At 60.1% G+C, this 26464-nt stretch overlaps 1 protein-coding gene across 1 annotated transcript in view; it reads left to right on the top strand.

Annotated features, from left to right (window-relative positions):
* Nucleotides 1–26464, top strand: part of RASA3 (RAS p21 protein activator 3) — a 66942-nt gene that overhangs the window by 11848 nt on the left and 28630 nt on the right. Inside the window, exons 2-3 of the mRNA XM_012765528.3 lie at nt 9621–9738; nt 19953–20056. Of these exons, the coding sequence (XP_012620982.3) occupies nt 9621–9738; nt 19953–20056 (222 nt within the window). The remainder of the gene's footprint in view (nt 1–9620; nt 9739–19952; nt 20057–26464) is intronic.

Here is a 26464-nt window from a genome sequence, read left to right as displayed (position 1 = left end):
ATCCCAAATACTGGCTCACAGCAGCGAAGCCATTTCTCAGTGCTCCCCACCGGGTGTGCCGAGCTGCGGGTCTGAGCCCCGCGGCCGCCGGACACTGTGCGGTGGGTGGGCCTGCCGGCGGGGGGGGCTGCCCGCCCTGGGGACCTGCACCAGGAGGTCCCGGGCGTGGGGAACCCAGCCTCACCGCCGAGGCTCTGCAGACTGAGGGGAAGCAGACACGTTCGCCACGGGGTCGTGAGTTCACCACAGCGATGGCGGGGTGTCGAGGCCCTAGTGCTGGTGAGCGCGGGGCGGTGCCGGGAGAGACACCGCCTGCCGGGTCCCGCACAGGCGCTTCCGTGTGCGTGTGCATCTGCATGCACACACACACATGCACACAGCCTGCTCCTGTTCACCCACGGACAGGTACTTAGGTGCACACACACACGTGCACACACACAGCCTGCTCCTGATCGCCCACAGACAGGTACTTAGGTGCACACACACACGTGCACACAGCCTGCTCCTGTTTGTCCACGGACAGGTACTTAGGTGCACACACATGTGCACACAGCCTGCTCCTGTTCACCCACGGACAGGTACTTAGGTGCACACACACACATGTGCACACAGCCTGCTCCTGTTCACCCACGGACAGGTACTTAGGTGCACACACACGTGCACACAGCCTGCTCCTGTTCACCCACGGACAGGTACTTAGGTGCACACACACATGCACACAGCCTGCTCCTGTTTGTCCACGGACAGGTACTTAGGTGCACACACACACGCGTGCACACAGCCTGCTCCTGTTCACCCACGGACAGGTACTTAGGTGCACACACACACATGTGCACACAGCCTGCTCCTGTTCACCCACGGATAGGTACTTAGGTGCACACACACATGCACACAGCCTGCTCCTGTTTGTCCACGGACAGGTACTTAGGTGCACACACACACACACGCACACAGACGTGCACACACGCACCCACTCACACGCACAATGCACTGAGAACAGTGCGGTTCGGCAGTGGGGACGACACTCGCAGGATGAGTTTCAATCAGGTAAACGGCTGCCGGCGTGTGAGAGCAGCTCCTCACCTTCCTCCTCAAACAGAAATTCAGCTTCACTCAAGGTTTTACCTGCCAGAAGGGGAGGTTTCCCTCTGCCTCGTAGCTGTGCGCCGAGTCAATGCTGCGACTGCCAGCCTGTGTGCCCGCATGTTTCCCCGTGTGCCCGCATGTTTCCCCATGTGCCCACGTGTTTCCCCGTGTGCCCGCATGTTTCCCCATGTGCTCACGTGTTTCCCCGTGTGCACACGTGTTTCCCCGTGTGGTCATGTGTTTCCCCGTGTGCACACGTGTTTCCCCATGTGCCCACATGTTTCCTCATGTGCCCACGTGTTTCCCCGTGTGCACACATTTCCCCATGTGCCCATGTGTTTCCCTGTGTGCACACGTGTTTCCCCATGTGCCCGCGTTTCCCCGTGTGCCCGCATGGCCCGCTGTCTGAGCGCTGGCGTGTTTCCCTGCGCCGGGGCGCGTGCCGTGGTCTGCCCTGCTCCCCGGCTCCCCCGTGTGTGTGCAGTTCGCCGGAAGCGGGAACGGCAGGGCCGGGACGCTGTGCCGACAGCTGCGTGTGCTCGCCTCACACGCCACCGTTTCGCGTGTGCGTCTCGGAGCTGCGTGTCTCCCCGGGCCGCAGGTCCCTGCGTGGATCTCTGCTCCGTCCTGGTTCCGGTTCGGAGGGCGGCCGGGAGCTCCCTGGAGCCCGTACGCCTGGTCCGCGGGACGTGGGGCCGGACAGCTGTCCCCAGGCCGGCGCGGCGGGCGGACGTCGACCTGCGCAGGGTTACGCTGAAACCTGCCCAGGTTTTGTGGACGGGGAAGAGCAAACAGAGGCTGGTAAAGAATGAAGAGAAACAAGCTGCCTTTACAAGTAAGTTAGACACACAGTAGTGCGCAACTCTTTGGCTTGTGGGGGGTCAAGGCCAGGCGAGAATACGGTGTTACTTATTTAACCACTTTGGTACCAGCGTCGACTATGGTCCACAGCCACGGATGAACACGCACAGCCGAGTGTCGACTGTCGTCGACAGCCACAGATGAGCACACACAGTGGAGTGTCGACTATAGTCCACAGCCACAGATGAACACGCACAGCCGAGCGTCAACTATAGTCGACAGCCACGGATGAACATGCACAGCTGAGCATCGACTATAGTCGACAGCCACGGATGAACATGCACAGCCGAGTGTCGACTGTCGTCGACAGCCACAGATGAACGCGCACAGCGGAGTGTCGACTATGGTCCACAGCCACAGATGAACACGAACAGCCGAGCGTCAACTATAGTCCACAGCTACGGATGAACACGCACAGCGGAGTGTCGACTATAGTCGACAGCCACGGATGAACACTCACAGCCGAGCGTCGACTATAGTCCACAGCCATGGATGAACACGCACAGCTGAGCGTCGACTATAGTCGACAGCCACGGATGAACACTCACAGCCGAGCGTCGACTATAGTCCACAGCCACGGATGAACACGCACAGCCGAGTGTCGACTATAGTTGACAGCCACGGATGAACACGCACAGCCGAGCGTCGACTATAGTCCACAGCCACGGATGAACACGCACAGCCGAGTGTTGACTATAGTCCACAGCCACGGATGAACACGCACAGCCGAGTGTTGACTTTAGCCAACAGCCGTGATATGACTTTTCTAATTTTCCATTTATCAAAATAAAATTGTGAACATTTAAAAATAACGTAATGATAAAATATATGTATATGTTACCTGTTCTGATTTACATTACAAGTAAAGCTGCCTGTAAAGTAAAACAAGCTTTCAGTGCTTTAAAGTTTTCCTCATCATACAAGAGCAACACGGACGCGTGGTCAATGCACAGCACAGACTGCCGTGTGGACTATGAGTGCAGGGTGTGGGCCAGGTTTCATGGCCGGTGAGTGCCGGACCGAAGTGGCTAAAGGTGAGATGAGGTCTGGGCCCACACTGTGCTGTTTAGTGAGTGAGTGGCTGGTTATTTTTTTTGAGACAGGGTCTCACTTTGTTGCCCAGGCTAGAGTGAGTGCCGTGGCCTCAGCCTTGCTTATCACAGCAACCTCAAACTCCTGGGCTCAGGCGATCCTCCTGCCTCAGCCTTCCGAGTAGCTGGAACTACAGGCATGTGCCACCATGCCCTGCAAAATATGTATTTTTTCTATATATTTTTAGCTAAGTAATTTCTATTTTTAGTACAGATGGGGACTGACTCTTGCTCAGGCTGGTCTTGAGCTCCTGAGCTCAAACGATCTTCCTGCCTCGGCGCCCCCAGAGTGCTGGGATTACAGGCACAAGCCGCTGCGCCCGGCCGAGGGGCTGGTTTTTACGGGCCGGAGCTCGTGTGGCTGTCGGAGCGGGCCCCCGGAGCATTTGCTGATTACTTCGCGTCCCCCCTTCTCCGCACCCCAAGTGTGTAAAGCCGAGATATCCCGGAGTTCTTTCCAAGATAGTTTTGGACTCAAGTCTAATACAGGAACCCCTGGGGTGGAAAGCTAGCACGTGACAAGAGGAAATTCGTTTTAAGCTCCACAGATAGACGTGTGGTTTGACTCTGTGCTGTCACGTGTCGGCTTGTGGGGTCGAGGGCCCCCTGCCTGGTGGAGGGTGTCCGGGGCTGGGCGCAGGCTCCGCTGGGCGAGGACTCTCGGGCAGATTAGCGGGCGGTGGGCACAGGCCAGCAACTCCAGCATCAGCCGCTTGGCGACCTCGGAATTCAGGTGACAGGTGCTGCCCATCTGGTTCCCCGTTAGCACGGTTGTCAGAAGCGGCTTGGTTGCTCCAAACGCTCTCAGCAGCGACCTGCCTGCCACCTTGGATCTATTTCTCGCTCCGCAGGCCCGGGGCGCTGGGTGCTGGGCCGTCTCGGGCACAGGTGTGTCTGCCTTGTGCGGGGCCGCCCCAGAGCCATCTGTCCCTGGTCTCCGTGGGAGCAGGTGCCGGGCCCCAGGCTGTGTGCCGGGACGGAGGGGGACGCGTCTGGGCACAGGCTCGACCCAGCCACACGGTCCCCGAAGCACGGCACCTGGGGAGGGGCAGCAGGGGCTCTGGCCGAATGCCCCTCGACCTCCCAGGTCAGGAGGGCGTCCCACCCACGCACGGCCTCCATCTCCAGTGCTGGCCGCCCCGCCACGGTGGCCTGGGCTTCTCTGCTGCCCGGAGGCCCCACTGCTGACCCGAGCACCCTCCTGGCCCTCCCCGCCCGGCCCCTGCCCGGCCCGGCCCCTGCCTGCACTCAGCCCTCCTGCTGGCTCTGGGGCTGCTCTCTGCTCTCTGCCGTGGGTTGTCCCTGAGCCCCTTTGACTGAGAGCCGAGCCCAGAGCTGCACCGGGGACGCCGGCGTTCTCTGCCGTCCCCAGGGAGGGCACCGCGGGAGCGAGACCTCCGCCTGGCTGCGCAGGCCCGGGCGTGCCAGGCGGCGGCAGGCAGGCGCAGGTGTGCCCACCAGCCGTCCGTCCTCTGTGCCCCACCCTGACCCACGGCCCTCACAGTGGCCCCACCTGCACCTCCGTCACCTGGGAGCCGTGGACTGCAGGTGTCGGGCTCTGCCCCAGACCACACATGGGGGCTCTGTGCAGCCCTGGGGTCCCGCACAGCTGGCGCGGAGAACCCTGGGTGTGAAATGCCGAGTCTGTCTCTTCTACAGCGGAGCTTTCTTTTGTTCTTTTCTTTTTTTGAGACAGAGTCTCACTCTGTTGCCCCGGCTAGAGTGCCGTGGTGTCAGCCTCGCTCACAGCAACCTCACACTCCTGGGCTCAAGCAATCCTCCTGCCTCAGCCTCCCAAGTAGCTAGGACTACAGGCATGTGTCACCATGCCTGGCTAATATTTTTATTTTATTTTTTATTTTTTATTTTTTTATTTTTATTTATTTTTTTTTTTTTGAGACAGAGTCTCGCTTTGTTGCCCAGGCTAGAGTGAGTGCCGTGGCGTCAGCCTAGCTCACAGCAACCTCAAACTCCTGGGCTCGAGTGATCCTTCTGCCTCAGCTTCCCGGGTAGCTGGGACTACAGGCATGCGCCACCATGCCCGGCTAATTTTTTTTTTATATATATATATCAGTTGGCCAATTAATTTCTTTCTATTTATAGTAGAGACGGGGTCTCGCTCTTGCTCAGGCTGGTTTTGAACTCCTGACCTTGAGCAATCCGCCCGCCTCGGCCTCCCAAGAGCTAGGATTACAGGCGTGAGCCACAGCGCCCGGCCTAATATTTTATATTTTTAGTTGTCCAGCTAATTTCTTTCTATCTGTAGTAGAGACGGGGTCTCACTCTTGCTCAGGCTGGTCTCGAACTCCTGATCTCGAGCAATCCGCCCGCCTCGGCCTCCCAGAGTGCTAGTATTACAGGCCTGAGCCACCTCGCCCGGCCTCTCTTCAGTTTCTTCATCTGCCTGGTCTGTTGCCAGAAATGTTAACTGCCCGAGGCTGTTGCCACAGCCACTTCTCCCCTACTTTGCCATCATAAAAAAACAAACAAACAAAGGCGGATGTTTCTCTGCTCAAAGCAAAGGCACAGCTGGCGAGAAGGACGGTAGTGCGGGCCGTGTGGACGTGGAGGACGGCACGTGGAGGATGGCAACCCTTGCACAGCCGGTGGCTTGGCCCCACGGGGGGAGGGGGGCATCTTGGAGTTCCTCGCAGGGGCAAAGGCTGAGCTGCCCTGCGGCCACGGCCCCTCGCCCCAGTGCGTCCCTGTAGGTTCCTCGCAGGGACAAAGGCTGAGCTGCCCTGAGGCCGCGGCCCCTGGCCCCGGTGCGTCCCTGGGAGTTCCTCGCAGGGACAAAGGCTGAGCTGCCCTGCGGCCACGGCCCCTCGCCCCGGTGCATCCCTGGAGGTTCCTCGCAGGGGCAAAGGCTGAGCTGCCCTGCGACCACGGCCCCTCGCCCCGGTGCATCCCTGGGGGTTCCTCGCAGGGACAAAGGCTGAGCTGCCCTGCGGCCACGGCCCCTCGCCCCGGTGCATCCCTGGAGGTTCCTCGCAGGGGCAAAGGCTGAGCTGCCCTGCGGCCGCGGCCCCTCGCCCCGGTGCGTCCCTGGAGGTTCCTTGCAGGGACAAAGGCTGAGCTGCCCTGCGGCCGCGGCCCCTCGCCCCGGTGCGTCCCTGGAGGTTCCTTGCAGGGACAAAGGCTGAGCTGCCCTGCGGCCGCGGCCCCTCGCCCCGGTGCGTCCCTGGAGGTTCCTCGCAGGGGCAAAGGCTGAGCTGCCCTGCGGCCGCGGCCCCTCGCCCCGTGCACCGAGAGGAGAGGAAACAGGTTCACCCAGAAAGCTGGGCACGGAGGCTCTCAGCGGCGCCGCCACGCTGGGCAGAGGCCGGAGGCAGCGAGGACGCCGCAGTGGTGAAGGGGTGAGCGAGTCGTGCTGCGTTCGCAGATGGAGTGTCGCCCGGCTGGGGAAAGGACGCGGCCCTGATTCCTGCCCAGGTTGCTGTCCAGCTGCCCGGGGATCCCGGCCTCGCTGCCCTCACGTGCGAGGAGAGCGGGTTTTGCTCAAATCCTCCCCCTCAAGCTTCTGGGAAGTTTCCACTGTATCCTCACCCCAGTTTTCTGCAGCTGCTTCTTAACCTCAGAACATTCCCGCCATCTCTGTCTTGCGTGTTCTTCTCTGCTACCTTGAAATGCTCGCTCCCACCCCTTTAATGATAGCCTGTTAGAAACTGCTGTGCAACGAGCAAAACCAAAGCCTAAAAAAAAGAACAGGAGGGTTGGGGGACCCCGTGGGAGGGGAAGGAAGCATGGTCCTCATCGGGGTTTTATTACCATGTTTCCCCGAAAATAAAACAGAGTCTTATATTTATTTTTCCTCAAGAAGACACCCTAGTGATTATTTTCAGGGGATGTGTTATTTTTTTTTAAGTACGCTACGACAATCTACATTTTTTTTTTTTTTTTTTTTGAGACAGAGTCTCGCTTTGTTGCCCAGGCTAGAGTGAGTACCGTGGCATCAGCCTAGCTCACAGCAACCTCAAACTCCTGGGCTCAAGCGATCCTCCTGCCTCAGCCTCCCAAGTAGCTGGGACTACAGGCATGCGCCACCATGCCCGGCTAATTTTTTGTATATTTATTAGTTGGCCAATTAATTTCTTTCTATATTTATAGTAGAGACGGGGTCTCGCTCTTGCTCAGGCTGGTTTCGAACTCCTGACCTCGAGCAATCCGCCCGCCTCGGCCTCCGAGAGAGCTAGGATTACAGGCGTGAGCCACCGCGCCCGGCCGACAATCTACATTTATTCAAATAGAGTCAAGTCGTCTTCTGGAACATCATCATAACTCTCCAAACCCCGAATCCCATCCTGAATTTCTTGTGACTCTATTTCCTTTAGATCCATCGCCCCCGATCTCTCATGTCGAGCAACAGAGCTCTCACAGGGAGATGGGCTGCTCGTCTTCTTTCCTGCTCCGCGACGACATGCATGGGTTGTGCAGATGCGCTGCGTAGCCACGCCCGTCACTAGGGCTTATTTTTGGGGTAGGGCTTCTATTGCGCAGATGCTTAGAAATCCTGCTGGGGCTTATTTTATGGGCAGGTCTTATTTTCGGGGAAACACGGTACTTACGAGTCAAGTTGCGTAGTGATTACGATTTCACACGTAGTGACGTTTTCAACCCCTGGTTATTGATTTTTCTTACACATCTTCTCTACTTTGCTTCCCAGATGCTTATTCATTGATTTTAGCAGCCAGGTAACGTTTTACCCCGTGAAAATTAGCTTGGGGGTTTGCAACGTACAAGCCTAGCGAGTTCCGCCCTCAGACCGGGAAGTGGCACAGTGTGGTTGGGGGGTTCAGGCCACTTCCAGCCCTTTCCTCTGTGGGGTTCACTCTTTCAGAGGGAGACGGACTGTCTCGGGCGACATAGGAGAATCGCTGTAGAGGCGACGCACACTCGTGCTCCGGGAGCTCGAGTGAGCGTGGATGCCGCGGGCCGGGCTGACGCGGAGAGTGGCGATTGTCGTGCGTGGTCTGCGCGGGGCGAGCAGAGATGGGGCCCAGGTGTGCCCGGCACTGAGTCGGGTTGTCAGAAAACAAAGCAAATCGCACAGCAGTATTTTTTTTTTAATCTAGAGGCATGTTAGTCATTTACCTTCCAAAGCAGTGTTTGCTAATTGCGTGGTCCCCTGCAGGTCTATGTTACATGTGTGTGCGTGAACATGATGGCACATGGCCTGTTGTCCTGGGTGACAGTTATGCAGTGCCTTTTTTTTTTTTTTTTTTTGAGACAGAGTCTCACTGTTTCCCGGGCTAGAGTGAGTGCTATGACATCACCCTAGCTCACAGCAACCTCAGACTCCTGGGCTCAAGCAATCCTCCTGCCTCGGCCTCCCGAGTAGCTGGGACTACAGGCATGTGCCACCATGCCCGGCTAATTTTTTCTATATATCTTTAGTTAGCCAATTAATTTCTTTCTGTTTTTAGTAGAGACGAGGTCTTGCTCTTGCTCAGGCTGGCCTCGAACTCCTGAGCTCTAAACGATCCGCCCGCCTCGGCCTCCCGGAGTGCTGGGATTACAGGTGTGAGCCACCTGGCCCGGCCCACAGCTTCTTAAATATGCGGAGACCTCGCTCGGGGCGTCACACATTTTACCGGCCCGATCTCGGTGCCTGATGGGAGGAAACGGAGGCCCAGGGAGGAGGCCACGTGGCCTGCTCAGTGGCTGGGCCCTGGGTGCTGGGTCTGCCATGGCTGCAGAGCCTCCTCTGGCCTCCGCTCACTCTGGGTCCCAGGACACCTGCCGCTGGGGCCGTGACGTCGCAGGCGCCGTGCGGGGCCAGCGGCTCCGGCTGCCTCCACACATCCTCTGTGGTCCTCACGCGTGTTTGGATGCCTCCCGGGGGTCGCTGGAGGACGGGGCCTGCGGGGGGACGGGCCCAGCTGGGGCCGAGGTCTGGTCTGTCCGTGAGGAGTGGCCTGCTCCGTAGTCACGGCCCGACTTTTACCCCATGCTGTTGAGTCAGGTCTGAGATAAAAGCGACCCGGCATGGACAGAGAAGTGGAGGGTGGAAGCCCCACACTCGGGGCGTGGGCAGCCCGGGAAGGGGCAGTTCTGCGCCGCTATGACGTGGCTCCTCCCAGATGATCCCCGGGCGCCACACCCACGGGACAGGAGGGGACAGTGGTGCCGGCCTGGGCGGGGGAGGGCGTGGCCGTTTCAGGGGCCGGGCCCGGGTTGGGCGTGGAAGGTTCCGGAGATGGTGGCGGTGACGACCTCGAGAGTCAGGCGCCCTGACGCTGTTGAACTCTCGCTCGGAAACCGGGGAGGCGGCGAACTTTATGTCACGCGTGTTTTGCCACCATTTAAAAAATTAAAGGGCCTAATGTGGGTAAAAGTTCCCAGGCGGAGGGGAAATTTCCCTGCCTCGATCGCCGCGTCCCGGAGGTTGGCGTGTGTGAGTTTGCATTTCGGCGGCACGCAGGGTGTTCGGGAAAACCCAGCCGGCGCGTGGCGCCCGTGAGCGTGTGGACGTCGGGCGCGTCTCCGTGGAGGGAGCCTGTTGTCTGGGGACGTGTCCGTGACTGGCAGGTGGACACACGTTTCCGAGCTAAACGGATGACACGTGTCACCTTTGCCTTTTAGGTGAAGCCAAGAATCTGCCCTCCTACCCGGGGCCCAACAAGATGCGGGACTGCTACTGCACCGTGAACCTCGACCAGGAGGAGGTGTTCAGGACCAAAATCGTGGAGAAGTCGCTCTGGTAATGTCCTCGTCTCTGTTGTGATCCGATGCGGCTTTCCTCTTTTGCGGAGCAAAAATCCTGCCCACGCGTGTGTCTCGAGGTTTTCCACCTGGTCTCGTCTGGGCGCCGAAGGTGGAGAGCTTGCCGGGCCTCTGCATTGCAGGGCGGTGGGGTCAAGGGTCGATCCGGGTGTGGCCACGTGGCCGGCGACCGTCCTGACACCAGGACTCCGAGCAGGTGTGTGTGACCACCGGCAGGGACACACATACCAGGGAAGAGACCTGGGAAAAGTTATTGGTACAGTTTGAGGAAGAGAGGAGCCAGCCAAGGAAAACCAGCTCTCACCCTCACCCTTAAGCTTTACCCTCACCCCTAACACTAAACCCTAAACACTAACCCTCACTGTGACACTAACCCTAACACCTCACCCTGACGCTAAAGTCTAACTCAAAACCCTTGCTGTCACCATGACAGAAACCCCTCACCCTAATCCCACCCTGACACCTAACCCCAACCCCGGACACTGAACCTTCACTCTTATCCTAACCCTAAACCCTAAATCTAAACCCTCACCTTCACCCTAAACGCTAACTCTAAATCCTCAGTCACAATCACGCCTAACCCTAACCTCGCTCTAAACCCTCACCCTTACCCCGAATCCTAAACACTCACCCTAAACCCTACCTCTAAACCCTCACCCTAAGCCAACCCTCACCTTAAACCCTAACCTTCACCCTAAACCCTAACTCTAAACCCTCACCATAACCCTCACCCTGACCCCTAACCCTAAACCCTAACTCTAAACCCTCACCATAACCCTCACCCTGACCCCTAACCCTAAACCCTCCCCCTCACCCTGACCCTCACTCTTGTTTGGGTTTGAGACCCTCGTCTTAACGTTGGCGTGTTTGTGCACATCCGTGCTTCTCCCCTGTGGCCTGTGGACACGGATGCTAGCCCCCGGTGTCCGTGGCGGGACTGACGTTTCTACCGAGCTCCGGGAGGTGCCGTGGGTGGCCCCCGCTCTGAGAGGCGCTGGCACTCCTCCCTGGATGGGCGCGGGCCAGCCACGCGGGGAGGCGGCGGCGTGTGTGCGTGTGTGCGGGTGGGAGAGGCACGGAGAGGGCTGTGAGGGAGAGCGCGCGGGAGGTGGGTGGGCCGGCGGCTGTGTCGGGCGGAGCTGGCGTCTCGCGGGCTGCAGGGTCAGAATCTGACTGTGGGCAGAATGGCTGCGGTTTCGTCAAAACAGCTATTTTGATTTCGAGAACGTTTTTAGCAGATGAATTAAATCCTTGCGTATTGCTGCTTCCAAGGGAGAATGAGCAACACATTCTTCTTTCTTTTTTTAAAAGAGGCAGGGCTGGCCGGGCACGCTGGCTCACGCCTGCAATCCTAGCACTCTGGGAGGCCGAGGCAGGCGGATTGCTCGAGGTCAGGAGTTCGAAACCAGCCTGAGCAAGAGCGAGACCCCCATCTCTAGTATAAATAAAAAGAAATTAATTGGCCAACTAATATATATAGAAAAACTTAGCCGAGCATGGTGGTGCATGCCTGTAGTCCCAGCTACTCTGGAGGCTGAGGCACGAGGATCGCTTGAGCCCAGGAGTTTGAGGTTGCTGTGAGCCAGGCTGACGCCACAGCACTCACTCTAGTCTGGGCAACAAAGCGAGACTCTGTCTCAAAAAAAAAAAGAGAGACAGGGTCTTGCTGTGTTGCCCCGGCTGGGCTGTGGTGTCGCGATCACGTGACAGCTCCCCGTGAGCCTCGGCCTCCCTGCATGCTGGGACCGCAGGCTTGAGCCTCCGCGCCCGGCCCAAACAACACGCTCCGACGACTCGATGAATTCAGTTCCTAGAAAACTGCGGGGCTCCCTGCCCCCGAGAGCGGCCGACGCCCCCTCCGCCTGCGCTGTGGCTCCTGGTTCACTGCAGGACGGTCTCCCCCGGCCGAAAAGTGCAGTCGTTGGTGGCATTTTAATGCCCCCTCCAGGGTGTTTGAAATAATTTGTCAGAGATAATTAGAGCTTGGGGAGCGTGGCCAGGGCCCGACCTGGCTCTGCGGGAGTCTCTCGGGCTGCGTGGGGACGGCCGGGGAAGACAGAAGAAGTGTCCCTGTGCCCCTGGGGTTGCCTCTGTGGCTTCCTGTGAGCAGAGGCCTCTATTTCTACCGTCTGTGCCGGGCTGTCTCTGGGGCCAGGCTGCTGGGCCCAGGAGGGGCGTCTCTGGGGGCCGCTCAGGGGAGGCGAGCAGGGGCCTGGGCGGGAAGGGGCCCCTGCAGTCGGCAGTGGGGTCCGCGGTCCGCGCCCCCCAGAGTTGCGTGGCCTGATGGCCGGCTGGCAGGAGCAGACCCGGCCACTCAGTGAACTTAGCTGCTTTTGTTTATTGATTTATTCATGAGTTCAGCGACTACTTAATTCACCGAGTGCTTGTCTGGTGTGCCGGGTACGGAGGGTGCTGTCCGCGGGACGCCGAGCGCAGATAGAGATAGACTCGCACCAGACAGTTCCCCGAGCCTGAAGCATTTGGGCCCACGTGGTCTTCCCTGCCCAGGCCCCGCAGCCCTGCCCTGCTGGGGTGGAAGGTAAGAAAACCGGTCTCCTGTCGGCACAGGCGCGACCCAGGCGGCCGAGTCCACGCACGCCACGTCTGGGGTCCAGAACCCTGGACCGCGTGTGTGTGTCGCGTGGTCCTGCGTGGGTTTGCCACGTCCACCCAGAGAGGCGGGAGTCAGGTCAGGGGGCCAGAGCGTAGCCGTAGCCGCTGCCGCCTAGGAAGCCGTTGCTGCTCCTGCTGCCTGTCTCCCCGCCCAGCCTGCGTCCCGGTGGGCCCCCTACCCCGGTGGGCCCCCTGCGCCGGCTCCGCCTCTGAGACCTGGTCCTTTGTTTGCAGAGAGGACAGAGGCAGCTTCTCTTCCTCCTGCTTTTCCTTAGCGGGCGTCACCGGGGTCAGGCCAGGCCCTGGGGCCCCTCCCTGCCCTGCTCAGGTGGGGCGCTGCAGACAGCCCGTGTGGTTCCATGGCTGGAGGGCTGCGCGGTCCTGGGAGGGGCAGAGGAGCCAGGCCCACCTCTCCCCTGCAGCTCACCCTGACCCTAAGCTTAACCCTGACCCTGACACTGAACCTGGGGGAGGGGGCAGGACACTCCTCAGCGCTCCCAGCCCCGCTCTGACAACCCTTCCTCCACCTGGAAGGTTCTGGGGTCCGAGAGGCCTCCTGTGCCAGGGGCTGGTGCCTGTCTGTCTGTCTGTCGGCCTCACGGTGGCTTCTCTGGGATGCGGGTGGGGAGGGGGTCTGGGGCACAGCAGGGCTCAGAGTTGAGCCCCCTCGTTCTGGGGCCACGTCGGGGGCGCATGGTGCCCACCAGCCCTGCGCGGTCTGCTGATGCAACCGAGTCTGGGGCAGCGAGGCCTGCGGCTCAGCCCCGCCCGCCCAGCCTGCTTCTCTCTCCATGCCCGTGTCTGGCTGGAGGACTCTCTCGAAACAGACGGCCCCACCCACCTGTGCTGGCCGCGGGAGGGACCAGGACTCAGCCGGGGCACCGGGGCTGCCGGCACTTCTCCGTCCTGCGCTTTGCAGGCTGTTGGCGCGGTCACCGTCTCTGGGGCCGCTTAGGGGTCGGGCCCTGGGGAAGGGGCGGTGCCGGCTCCGCAGGGGCTGGCCTGGCTCGGGCTCTGCTGCCTTTGGCCGGCAGCCTGGTCCCCAAACCTGGGAATAGCCCGGCAGCTCCCTGCCCGGGACACGCGGAGCTGAGTCAGGGCAGCTGTACTCGCGGGCAGGCGCGGTGGGCGGAGGCCGGGGGTGAGTGACAGGCCGGGCGCCCTCCCCCCTGCGCCCTCCTCCCTGAGTCCGGAGCCCTCCTCCCTGAGCCCTGAGCCCTCCTCCCTGTGCCCTGAGCCCTCCTCCCTGCACCCTCTGCCCTCCTCCCTGCACCCTCTGCTCTCCTCCTTGCGCCCTGCACCCTCCTCCCTGCGCCCTCTGCCCTCCTCCCTGAGCCCTGCGCCCTCTGCCCTCCTCCCTGCGCCCTCTGCCCTCCTCCCTGTGCCCTCTGCCCTCCTCCCTGCGCCCTCTGCCCTCCTCCCTGCGCCCTCTGCTCTCCTCCCTGAGCCCTGCACCCTCCTCCCTGTGCCCTCTGCCCTCCTCCCTGCGCCCTCTGCCCTCCTCCCTGAGCCCTTCTCCCTCCGCCGTGCGCCTCCTCCCGGGCACTGAGCCCCTCTCACTGCGCCGCCTGAACCCCGGGCCTGGCCTCCGCGAGAGGCTTCTCCTTCCCGGCACAGCCCCATCCTGCGCCCGAGCTCCGCGGTCCTCGCGGGAGGCACGAGGCGGGCGGCGCCGTGCGTTCGCGTCCTCGCGCCCAGCGCGGTGTTCGGGCAATCAGGTCCGCCTGGGCGGCGTTTTTCTCTGTCTGGGACGAGGGCTCTGGAGCCCGGGGTTAGGGTTAGGGTTAGGGTTAGGGTTAGGGTTAGGGTTAGGGTCCAGGGGGGCCCAGGGATGCGCAAGGCCAGGCGGGCGGCGGGCGGCGGGCGCACCCAGCGCTTGGGGCCCCGGGTCCCTCGAGGGGAGGTTTGTCTGCGCAGGCGCACAGGAGTGGCATGGGGTGTCCTCGCGTCCCGCCACCTGCATTCTCTTCCGGGAACCCGCTTTCCACTCTGCGGGGACACACGGTGCGGACGGCCCTGGGCACGGCCGTGTGGGCAGGACCCCGCGGGCACCGGGGCCTGTGTGCGGATCCCCCCCTTCCCTCTGCCCGGGCGGGGCCGGAGGGAGACCGAGACAGCGGCCTGGCTCCAGGACTGTGCTGGGGACACTTCCCCCGCCCCTTTGGGCTGGCGGGGTCGGGCTGGCTGGGTCCTGCTGGCGGGGTCCGGGTTGGCGGGGTCCTGCTGGCGGGGTCCGGGCTGGCGGGGTCCGAGCTGGCGGGGTCCGGGCTGGCGGGGTCCAGGCTGGCGGGGTCCTGCTGGCGGGGTCCTGCTGGCGGGGGCCGGGCTGGCGGGGTCCAGGCTGGCGGGGTCCTGCTGGCGGGGTCCTGCTGGCGGGGGCCGGGCTGGCGGGGGCCGGGCTGGCGGGGTCCGGGCTGGCGTGGTCCTGGTTGGCAGGGTCCTGCTGGCGGGGTCCGGGCTGGCGGGGTCCTGCTGGCGGGGTCCGGGTTGGCGGGGTCCTGCTGGCGGGGTCCGGGCTGGCGGGGTCCGGGCTGGCGGGGTCCTGCTGGCGGGGTCCGGGTTGGCGGGGTCCTGCTGGCGGGGTCCGGTCTGGCGGGGTCCGGGCTGGCGGGGTCCTGCTGGCGGGGTCCGGGTTGGCGGGGTCCTGCTGGCGGGTTCCGGGCTGGCGGGGTCCTGCTGGCGGGGTCCGGGCTGGCGGGGTCCTGCTGGCGGGGTCCGGGTTGGCGGGGTCCTGCTGGCGGGGTCCGGGTTGGCGGGGTCCTGCTGGCGGGGTCCGGGCTGGCCGGGTCCGGCCTGGCGGGGTCCGGCCTGGCGGGCTGTGGGGGCGTGGACTTGGGGCGCAGCTCCCTGCAGAACCGGGACCCTGTGTCCGTGCTCAGGGTGTCCGTGCTCACGGATGACGAAGCTTTTAACGAATTTGTGGTGTTTTTAGTCAAAAAGATACTCCTTATCTGTTGCGAATCGATAATTTATTTCAGTTTGCAACAGAAATCCAGAAGTTCCCAGTGGGTTAATAATACGCTACGCATGAAAAGAGCATGAAAAGGCGAGTTTCTTGTAGAAAATGGGCCACGGGAATTTTAAGAGAAAAGAAAATTTAAAACTGCTCATAAACATGTGATGTTCAACTTCACCAGTGATTTAAACATTGCAAATTGAAGCAGATTTTTTTTTTTTTGCCATCAGTTTAGCAAAGTTTAAAAATATTAAACAGACTCAGTATGGTAGGGTGTGAATGGCCCAGGCTTTCTGGAAGGTTCTATGGTTTTGTGTTCCGACAGTCTCAGCACAGCGGGTGTTCTCCCGCCAAGGATGCCGCTATGGGAGGGGTTTGCTCCGGGGTCGTGGGGTCGTCAGACAACTGCGCTGTCCCTGTGCGGGGACGTCGGTGGTTATTTGGAAAGTGGCCCACGCGTGGTGCTAAAGGAAAAAGCTGACTATGTATCAGGACATGTAATATAATCACACTTTTATTTTAAAAAAAAATATATATATCTATTTCATTTCTTCTATATTTGTAATGTAACTATTTAATATTATTGTAAATGTTATATTTATAGTACACATGTTTATGCTATAAATGTATTTATATTTTATGCATTTTAAGTGTATAAATAAGATTTTGCATTTTATTCTATTTTATAGCTTAGGGAAAGAACACTCTAGGAGAATATGTCCTAGGATGGTAATTCTAGATTTCACTTTCTCACTCTTTATGTACTTTACAATTTTGGTTTTTTAAAAATAGCTTTCTTGAACTACAATTCTCAGGCCGCACGATTCGCCCATTTAAGACGTACAATTCGGTGGTTTTGGGGTGTGTTCACAGAGTTGTGCAGCCGTCCCCGCGATCAACCCGGAACATTCTCTCCTCCCCAGAAGGAAACGAATTCCCGCCCTTCAGCTGTCACCGTGTCCTGTGGCAGACACGTCCCGTGGGCTGTCCCTGTGGACTCGCACACGCGTGTTCACACGGCATCTCCCGCCTCTGGCCCGAGCCCAGGAAACAGGCTGCGCCTGCGGGGTCAGGTGTGGGTTTGGTCCACCGGCTCCTTCTCAGAGATTTTTAGTTTCCCGGGAAAGATGGGGAGATGCCCCAGTAGCTTCTCCCTGCTTTCTTTTGGGGTGTTTTGCATTCTTCCAGAAGTTTCTGAACCCTAACACGGTCGTGGGATGAACCGAGTCGACACGCGTTTGCTTTCCAGGCAGCGCGTCCATCCCGGCATGGAGCGGGGTGTTGGCGCGGGGCGCACTGAGGCAGGCGACACGCCTCCCAGGACCCACTGGGCTGTGCCGGTCGAAGCCAGCCGGTGGGGCTTTGGCTGGAAGGAGCTCGAGGCCAGCGGCGTGTTATCCCTCTGGCCCTAGGCGGCCTCCTGCAGTGTAGACGCTGCACGTGTGCCCAGCGCTGGAGGGTCCCCTCGCAGGCTGGCCCGGAGTGGGTGAGCCCCGTGGCCGTCTCAGCACCGCGTTCGGGGAAGGTGCTCCCCTCAGCCCCCCGGGCGAGCATCTGGGGGCGCCTTAGGGCCTGCCCTGTTGCCGCCCTGTAGGGCCTGCCCTCACCTCCGGGGTGAGGTGGGGCTGAACTCGGTTTCTGACGCCGTTTCCTGAGAGATGGCTCCCCTGGCGAGTCCCAGGGCTGCCGGGTGGGGACGGTTGGGGGCTCCACTCGCCCTGGGCCATTCCGTTCTTGCGCCTCTCGGCTGTCCGGGGCTGCAGTTCTGTGCTTACCCGTCTCGGAGGCTCGACTTCCCTCTTGTGGGTGCGCATCCGGGCTGAGGCCCACGGTGGTTTGCGTTCCCGCTGGCCTTCTCCCGAGAGGCCGCGGGGCTGCCGTTTGGAGCTGGGCTCAGCCAGAAAGACCCAGCCCTGGAGGGCCCCGGCCGGTTTCTGGCTCGTCCCAGCTCCACGGTGCTGTGTGTCGCTGCCCCTGAAAGCTGGCGCGGGGACAGACGGGAGAAACCCGAGTGTCCTGTGAATTGTTATTAAATGTCAGTGCGGGCCCCATTCAGCTGTGCACATGCGTGGACACACCCCCCCACACACACTCCCTCCGTTCCCTCCAGAGTTTCAGGTTTCCCTGAGGTCATGCGTGGGCGTCACGGTGTTTTTAAGGCTGTCAGTAGCAGAGAGACCCAGTGGGGGCCGAGGGACTCAGCATGTCGTGCCGGGAGTGGGCAGGACTGGAGCCGTCGGACGCAGGCGGGTCAGGCAGCCTCGCGTGGGCGCAGAGAGGAGACGCCACACGAGAGAGTCTGTTTATTTTTCTATTTATTTATTTATTTTGAGACAGAGTCTCGCTTTGTTGCCCAGGCTAGAGTGAGTGCCGTGGCGTCAGCCTAGCTTACAGCAACCTCAGATTCCTGGGCTCAAGCAATCCTCCTGCCTCAGCCTCCCGAGTAGCTGGGACTACAGGCATGCGCCACCATGCCCGGCTAATTTTTTTTCTATATATATTAGTTGGCCAATTAATTTCTTTCTATTTATAGTAGAGATGGGTTCTCGCTCTTGCTCAGGCTGGTTTTGAACTCCTGACCTCGAGCAATCCGCCCGCCTCGGCCTCCCAGAGTGCTAGGATTACAGGCGTGAGCCACCGCGCCCGGCCTGAGAGAGTCTGTTTAAAAGAAATGTGATTTTATAATAAGGGTGTGTTCTTTTCTTAGAGTTGAAGTCTCACTCCGCCACCCAGGCTGGAGTGCAGTGGCTGTTCACGGGCAGGATCACAGCTCGCTGCAGACTTGCACCCCTGGGCTCAAGCGAGCCTCCCGCTCCAGCCTCCCGGGTAGCTGGGACTGCAGGTGCCACTGCTGCGCCCGGCTAACGCTGTCACACTAGGACGCTGTCGCTGGGAAGTCTGTGGGCATTCTGCTTCCGTCAGGAGACAAAGTGATGTTCCCTGTTGCGTGTAAATGCAGACTTCTCCGTTTCCAGGATGCTCAGAAAACAAGCTAAGCATTTCAGGTCTCCCTTGGAAGACTTCGTTTTCATTACAGAGAAGTGGTTTTCTAGGTAGACTTTACCCGTTCTCTGAGCAAATTATAGAAATTATGAAATCAGTGAGATCCAGATGGAAGCCGTCTGCCCTCGAGGCCGATCTGAGGAGGGAGCCAGGTGCCCGTGGGTCCCTGCTCTGTCCCTTCCCGGCCCAGGGCGCAGCAGAGCCGAGTGTTCCTCTCCTGGTCCCATCCGCATTCCCTGTGGCCCTTGTCACGGGCCCGTTGGACATTTGTCGTCGTGGCGACACAGCTATTCAAACCTTTTGCCCGTTTTAAAATTGCATTGTCATCTTATTATCGAGCTGTAAGAGTTCTTTACGTATTTGGGATACGAGCCCTTCATCCGATAACTGATTCGCAAATACTTTTTTTCCAGTCTGTGTTTTCGTTGTCTGCATGGTGTCTTTTAAAGCGTAAACGTTTTTCATTTTGGGTGAAGTCTGATTTGCCGGGGTTTTTTTGTTTGTTTTAGCAGCTGTGCTTTTGGTGTCGTGTCTGAGAGATGTTTACCTAACTCCCGGTTACGGATCTATTTCTACTTTTCCTTCTAAGAGGCTCTCGGTTGCAGCCTGGCATCGAGGCGTGTACTCGTTGGAGTGAATTCCGTGTGCGGGTGAAGTCAGTGCCCACAGCCGCCCTGCCCAGCGTGGAGACAGCCCTCAGCCGTCCCCAGCCCCGTCCTGCCGCTTCTGACCAGAGGAGAGCCGCCGCTTTCCTTCCCGCACGGATGACTTGCGCGTTTCCCACGTTGGCCTCGGCTATACACGTGCACAGGTTCCCTCACGTCTCCTGTTCCCAGGGGTGTGTGAGCTGCAGTCACCACTCGGCTTCCCGAGCAGCTAAGCGTGTCCCCTGTGGTGTCATTTGGCGCCACGCACCGGCCTGTCCTCCCTGCACGGCCGCCACCGAGAGCAACAGGGAGGTTTGTTTGACAGCAAATCCCACGGGCTCTGCGCCTCCCGCCTCGGGCTCGCCGTTCACTTTTAGTCTCCATCTGTGTCGTGCCGCGTCCGTGGGTGACTCACACGTGGGTGGGATGAGCCGGGCGCCCTGCCCACAGGGTCGGCGGGGATGGCCGTGCGGTCAGGACCTTGCGCCGGATTTCTGGGGAAAAGCAGTGATGTGAGAAGCTGGAACCCTGTGTTTCGCTTTCGTGCACAGAGCGAGCAACCGCCTACCCCACCCCGCCCACCTGCAGAACATCACGGGGGGCCTGGAGCGTGTGTGCCGAACTTGAGCACACACAGCACAAACCGTGTCGTTCACGGCCACCGCCGGCATCGAGGTGTCCAGTTTTACCGGACTGCCGGCCACGCCTCGTGCAGAAACTCGTTCGCTCAGCCCGAGGGCCCTCGAGCCTCGGGCAGGTCCACGGGGCCGTTTGCGGTCTGCTCGCCGTTTTCGGTCTGTTCGCCATTTGTGGTCTGCTCGGCGCCGGTCCGGTTCCACCCCCGCTGGGGAGCTGCGATTTCACGGCTCACACGTGAGCTGCACTGCGGTGTGTTTTTATGGCATGTGTCAAAATAACACGCGTGTGCCTGTGGCACACACCCTAACGCTGTGCCTCTGCTTGTCTGTGCAGCCCCTTCTACGGAGAAGACTTCTACTGCGAGATTCCTCGGAGCTTCCGGCACCTGTCGTTCTACCTGTTCGATAGAGACGTCTTCCGGAGGGACTCCATCATAGGTGGGTGCCGGCGGGCGCGCCCGCCCTCTCTGCCCCTCCCGCGCGGGTCTCGCCCTGGCAGAGGCGGCGTCTGCCCCGCGCACCCCGTCCCGTGCTGCCTCGGAAGGGATGTCGGCCTTTCGGTCTAGACCAGGGGTCCTCAGACATTTTAAACGGGGCCAGGTCACTGTCCCTCAGACCGTCGGACGGCCGGACTACAGTTTTAAGAAAACCGTGAACAAATTCCTATGCACACTGCACACATCTTATTTTGAAGTAACAAAACAAACGGGCAAAATCACCCGCATGTGGCCTGCGGGCCGTAGTCTGGGGACGCCGGGCGGGAGCTGCAGCCCTCGTGGTCAGCTGTGCCCGTGCGTGCACGGCCGCCAGTGGTCCCGCGTGTCCCTGCACCAGGGACCCTCCCACCCCAGAGCCCCGTCAGGAAGCAGAGCACGCGGGCCTGTCTGTGGGGGGCCTTTCTGGCGTGTGCGACCCTCCCTCCACGGGACCAGGCTGCTCTTCCTCCACTCCCCGTGTGCCCCGAGTGTGGGCGAGGGAAGGGCCAGAGGGTCGGGGACTGGGCAGGTCTGTGCCAGAGTCCCGCCGAGCCGCTGCCTTCTCTGAGCCTCAGTTTCCCTCTGGTGTTAAGGAGGGTGGCAACACCGTCCGTTTCCCAGGAAGATGGCGTGTGAGGGGTGGGGGGCCCTGGTGGGGGCCCACGGGCGGCTCGTGTCAAGGCCGTGTCACCCTAACCGCCTGCGGTGCGGTGGCAGGAGCCCACTCCAGGGGAGGGGACGGCTGGGGGCTTCTGTCCCCAGAGGAGCCGGGACCCTCTGAGAGTGGCCTCGCGGCCCATGCGTGAGGCCCAGGCGTGCGGTGCAGTTGGCCCCTGCCCTGTGTCACCCCTGCACTCCCTGGTATGCACACCCACTGCCCCGTGTCACCCCTGCACTTCCATGCAGGATGCACTATCCACCATCACCATCACCATCCACCATCACCATCACCATCACCATCCACCACCCACCATCCACCATCACCATCCACCATAACCATTCACTATCACCATCCACCATCACCATCCACCATCACCTTCCACCATCACCATCACCATCACCATCACCATCACCACCCACCATCACCATCCACCATAACCATCCACTATCACCATCCACCATCACCATCACCATCACCATCCACCATCACCATCACCATCACCACCCACCATCCACCATCACCATCCACCATCACCATCACCATCCACCATAACCATTCACTATCACCATCCACCATCACCATCCACCATCACCGTCCACCATAACCATTCACTATCACCATCCACCATCACCATCCACCATCACCATCCACCATAACCATTCACTATCACCATCCACCATCACCATCCACCATCACCATCACCATCACCATCACCACCCACCATCACCATCCACCATAACCATCCACTATCACCATCCACCATCACCATCACCATCACCATCCACCATCACCATCACCACCCACCATCCACCATCACCATCCACTATCACCATCCACCATCACCATCACCATCCACCATCACCATCACCATCACCCTCATCGTTTACCGTCTACTACCCAGTACCACCATTCTGGGGAATAGGAGCTGGACATCTTTGGGACTGTTGTTCGGTCTACCCAAGTGATCATTCTCAGAAACTTCTGTGATTTAAGCAGAAATAGGCAGCGTGTGTTCAGGAAGCACATGGGCATGGGTCTCACAGGGACTCAGATGATCACATCTGACTGCACTTTAGGGTGGATTTGTGATAGCAGCTTCTGCAGCAGACGCGCCAGCCCAGACATGAGATTGTGGAGGAACATATTTGCGTTGCCGTGTGGGGTGGGTCAACTGGCCCTCTCTCTCAGGGTCTGGAGCTGGAGGTCCCTCTGTGGAGGTCCCATGTGGTTGTAGCTGTCCCCTGCTCAGAGCCCACTCAGGCTCCTCCCTGCCCTCGGGTGATGCCCAAACACTCTGCTCAGCGTCAGGGCTTTCGTGATGCACTCTGAGGAAGGGGCCCCTCTTCCTCCCCTCCGCCCTGGGCAGGGGCTGCAGTGCTGATGGCAGTTTTCCCTCTTGCCCCCGGGCTGGCACCACCTCCCCCACTCTTCGTGGCTGCCGTGTCCGCTCCATGGCTCTGGTCTGCTGGCGGAGGTGGCCTCCCCTCCCCGCTGTCCTGAGCAGGCCGCCACTCAGTGTGCGTGTCTCTGAGTGCTTACTTACCCAGAAGCAGTTGTGTGTCGGGGGTTCGGGAGGGGGCCGGTGTGTGTCTCCTTGCCGTGTCCCAGCACCCAGCAGGTGCTCGAAGGGAGGGGGGGACTGGACCGTGTGCTGGGTGTCGCACGTTGCCACAGTGGACGGGGAAGCTAGAACGTGAGGGTGCAGCGTTAGCTTAGTGACCGGCTCAGGCTGTGCACCAGGGTGGGAAGGCATTTGACTAATTCTTGGAGGCATATGAGAATTTCGAGTGGCAACCCTAAGGAAAAAGAAATCTAAAAAGATTTTCGCACATTTTAATCAGGGAACAGAATCAAATTAGTTCTGGGGTCATTTTGTCTCAAAATAATCTGGTGAGGTGCTCATTAGTCATTCTGTTGAAGGCACCTGCTATTTTTGCCGACGACCCGCCCAGCGGTGATCTGGGGTTCTTGGTAGCTCTGTCATGATGCGGCCGGCACAGCTGGGCTCAGCTGTTCTCGCCGGCGTTTTTAAAGCCGTGAAAACAAGTGGCTGCCTGCTCTGCGGCAGTGATTTAGGGTCATGACTGGTAATTATGTTGTTACAGGAAGAAAAGAACTAGTTCTAAGAAATAGCTTTCTGTCGTGGAAATGAGCGGTGCCGCGGCCGGCTCTGGGCGGTGCTGCGCTTGCGGTTTCCTGGTTTCCTGGTTTCTAATCTAGGAGCGCCCACGCCCTGAGGAAGCCCCACCTGCCTGCAGGTTCCTCGGATGCAGCCACACCTGTGCCTCGGGGCAGGTTGCAGCCAGGACAGAGGGGCAGCGGCAGGTGGCAGTGGGAGATGCAGGCGTGTTCACAGGGTACATGGGGAGGTACAGGCATGTTCACACGGACAGGGGGAGATGCAGGCGTGTTCACAGGTGGCAGTGGGAGATGCAGGTGTGTTCACGCTGACAGGGGGGATGCAGGCATGTACACAGGTGGCAGTGGGAGATGCAGGTGTGTTCACGCTGACAGGGGGGATGCAGGCATGTACACAGGTGGCAGTGGGAGATGCAGGTGTGTTCACGCGGACAGGGGGAGATGCAGGCGTGTTCACGGGACAGGGGAGATGTAGTCGTGTTCACAGGGCACAGGGGAGATGCAGGCATGTTCACAGGGGACAGGGCATTCTAGGGGTTGGGGACAGGTGGGTGCAGCCCCGTGCCAGCCGCAGGGGCCTCAGCCTGGTGGGAGGCGGCTATGGAAGCCCAGGCACCGGCGGGGCTGAGCGGAGGGCAGTGCCTGGGCAGGTGAGGGCTGGGAAGCGTGAAGCCCTGACGCCCACCACGCCTGCCACCAACCTCCCCAGTGGCCGAGTCCGGGCCAAGCCGGGTCCAGAGCCACAGGATGGAGCAGGTGGGGAAGGCCACGGAGCGTCCTGCACGAGCGGGCAGTGGCCACGCCTGGTCCCATGGCTTCGCGTGTGGTTGGCGCCCACCGGGGTCACGGCAGGGCCTCGCAGCTGTGGATGTGGATGGGGGGAAGGTTCCCGACCGCGGGGCCTTGGCACGTGGACACGTCACAGGCCCGGCATTTCCCATGTTTCCTTTGGGCTGAGGCTGCGACACAAATGCACACGGTCCTTCCCTGTGGCCAGGGAGGCGCCGGCTCCAGGTGCAGACCCGAAGCCCAGACCTGCGCCTTCAGCTCTGATGAGCAGAGTGACCCGTCTGTCCGGCGGGAGGAGCTCGAGCCGGTCCCCTGCGAATGTGGCGCCCGCAGGGGCCTGGTGGGGGCTTGGCAGGCCCCTCCTGCCCCCCCACCGCCTGCCCCACCGCCCTCTGGCCCCGTTCCGGTGGCCCCACCTCCTCCCGAGAGTCCCTCCGCCCGGGCCAGCGGCTTCCGGAGGCTTCCGTGGGTGCAGTGAGGCCTCCTTGCCTTTGGGTGTAAATCGGGTTGCTGGAATGCAGTTTACGTGGCTGAAGTCACCTTTGTTGGTCCACCTCAGAGCGTGCCGGGTCTTAGCCGGTGTATACAGTTGTGCCAACAGAGCACGCCAGGTCTTAGCTGGTGTATACGGCTGTGCCGACAGAGCATGCTGGGTCTTAGCCGGTATATACAGTTGTGCCGACAGAGCATGCTGGGTCTTAGCCGGTGTATACAGTTGTGCCGACAGAGCGCACCGGGTCTTAGCCGGTGTATACAGTTGTGCCGACAGAGCGCACCGGTCTTAGCCGGTGTATACAGTTGTGCCTACAGAGCGCGCCGGGTCTTAGCCGGTGTATACAGTTGTGCCGACAACAGCACAGTAAGACCGTTTCCGTCGCCCCGGTCGTCCCCGCGGCCCCTGGAGCGGGTGTCCCTCCCTACCCCAGCCGCGGCGCCTGTGTCCATGGCTTCGGCTTCTCCAGGCCACACGGGGCGACCCACGCGGGTCCATGGCCCTGTGGAGCGACTCACGGCACTGCTGCCCCGTCCCACCTGCCGACGCACTGCGGCGCAGCCACCCGCTGGGCGGCCGTCTGGGCCGTCTCTCATTCTCAGGGTTGTGAATGAGGCGACTGAAAACAGCCTCCCTTAGGCCTGTGTGCTGGCAGGCGTTCGTCTGTCGCTCCCGGATACCCCTGTGGGTAAGACTGCTGGGTCAGCACCTCAGAAACCACCAGACGGCGTTGCCAGGTGACTGTCGCTCCCGGATACCCCTGGGGGTGAGACTGCTGGGTCAGCACCTCAGAAACTGCCCCACGGTGTTGCCAGGTGACTGTCGCTCCCGGATACCCCTGGGGGTGAGACTGCAGGGTCAGCACCTCAGAAACCGCCGCATGGCGTTGCCAGGTGACTGTCGCTCCCGGATACCCCTGGAGGTGAGACTGCAGGGTCAGCGCGTCAGAAACCGCCGCATGGTGTTGCCAGGTGACTGTCGCTCCCGGATACCCCTGGGGGTGAGACTGCAGGATCAGCACCTCAGAAACCGCCGCATGGTGTTGCCAGGTGACTGTCGCTCCCGGATACCCCTGGAGGTGAGACTGCAGGGTCAGCACCTCAGAAACCGCCGCATGGCGTTGCCAGGTGACGGCGCCGTTTTGAGTTCTTGTAAGCAACGTGCCCTCCTCAGCAGTTGGCGTTGTCGGTTTTTATTTTTAATTAAATCTTGCCATTCTAATAGGTGTGCACTGTCTTGTGGTTTTTTTGTTTTTGTTTTTGTTTTGAGACAGAGTCTCGCTTTGTTGCCCAGGCTAGAGTGAGTGCCGTGGCGTCAGCCTTGCTCACAGCAACCTCAAACTCCTGGGCTCAAGCAATCCTGCTGCCTCAGCCTCCTGAGTAGCTGGGACTACAGGTATGCGGCACCATGCCCGGCTAATTTTTTCTGTATATATTTAGTTGGCCAATTAATTTCTTTCTATTTATAGTACAGACAGGGTCTCGCTCTTGCTCAGGCTGGTCTTGAACTCCTGACCTCGAGCGATCCTCCCGCCTCGGCCTCCCAGGGTGCTGGGATCACAGGCATGAGCCACCGCGCCCGGCCTGCTGTGTGTGTTTTTGAATCCGCTTTTCAATTTCCAAAGCATTCTCACAGGAATTTTGATTGGGATTACCTTGATCTATAGATGATTTGGGGGAGGAGTAACGTCTTCACGAAGTCGAATCTCTGACCTGTGGCACCGCGTGTCTTTCCACGTGCTCAGGGTGTCTTTAATGTTCTCCATCAGCGTCTTGTGATGTGTTTTCAGCCTGCATATCTTGCACATTTAAAATAATTTGTTTCTCTATCTTTTGTGTTTTTAACGGGACGGGCAGGGTAGCCCAGAGCCCGGTGCCCTACTAGAGGGGCGTGTGTTTGCCGCCCGCCCTGGGTGCTTTTCTGGAGCGAGGAGAATGTTTCGGTGGACGGGGAAGGGTCACCCGTGCCTGTTTCAGTACTGTGAATCTGTACACGGTAGACACATGCTGCACAGATATATTTGTGTGTGTGCTGTTGACATTCCAGCCACAAGGTGTTGAGCCTGTGTAAGGAGCACGGAACGGCTTGGCGTGGACGTCCCCGAACTTTGGGGCCCGCGCCCGAGGCTCTGTTTTCCTCCCTCTGGGCGGGGCAGGGGTCTCCGGGCAGATCTCCCCTTCAGAGACGCCGGTCCCAAGGCCAGACGCAGCTCTGTGGCTCATTCCCGCCGTCTCTTCACGGCCCATGAAGAGCTATGAACAGCTCAAGCGCTCGTATGAGCTGCCCTT

The sequence above is a fragment of the Microcebus murinus genome, chromosome 13 (assembly GCF_040939455.1).
Source record: "Microcebus murinus isolate Inina chromosome 13, M.murinus_Inina_mat1.0, whole genome shotgun sequence".
In the NCBI taxonomy this organism is placed as follows: Eukaryota; Metazoa; Chordata; class Mammalia; order Primates; family Cheirogaleidae; genus Microcebus; species Microcebus murinus.
This window is presented reverse-complemented; position numbering and strand designations above follow the sequence as displayed.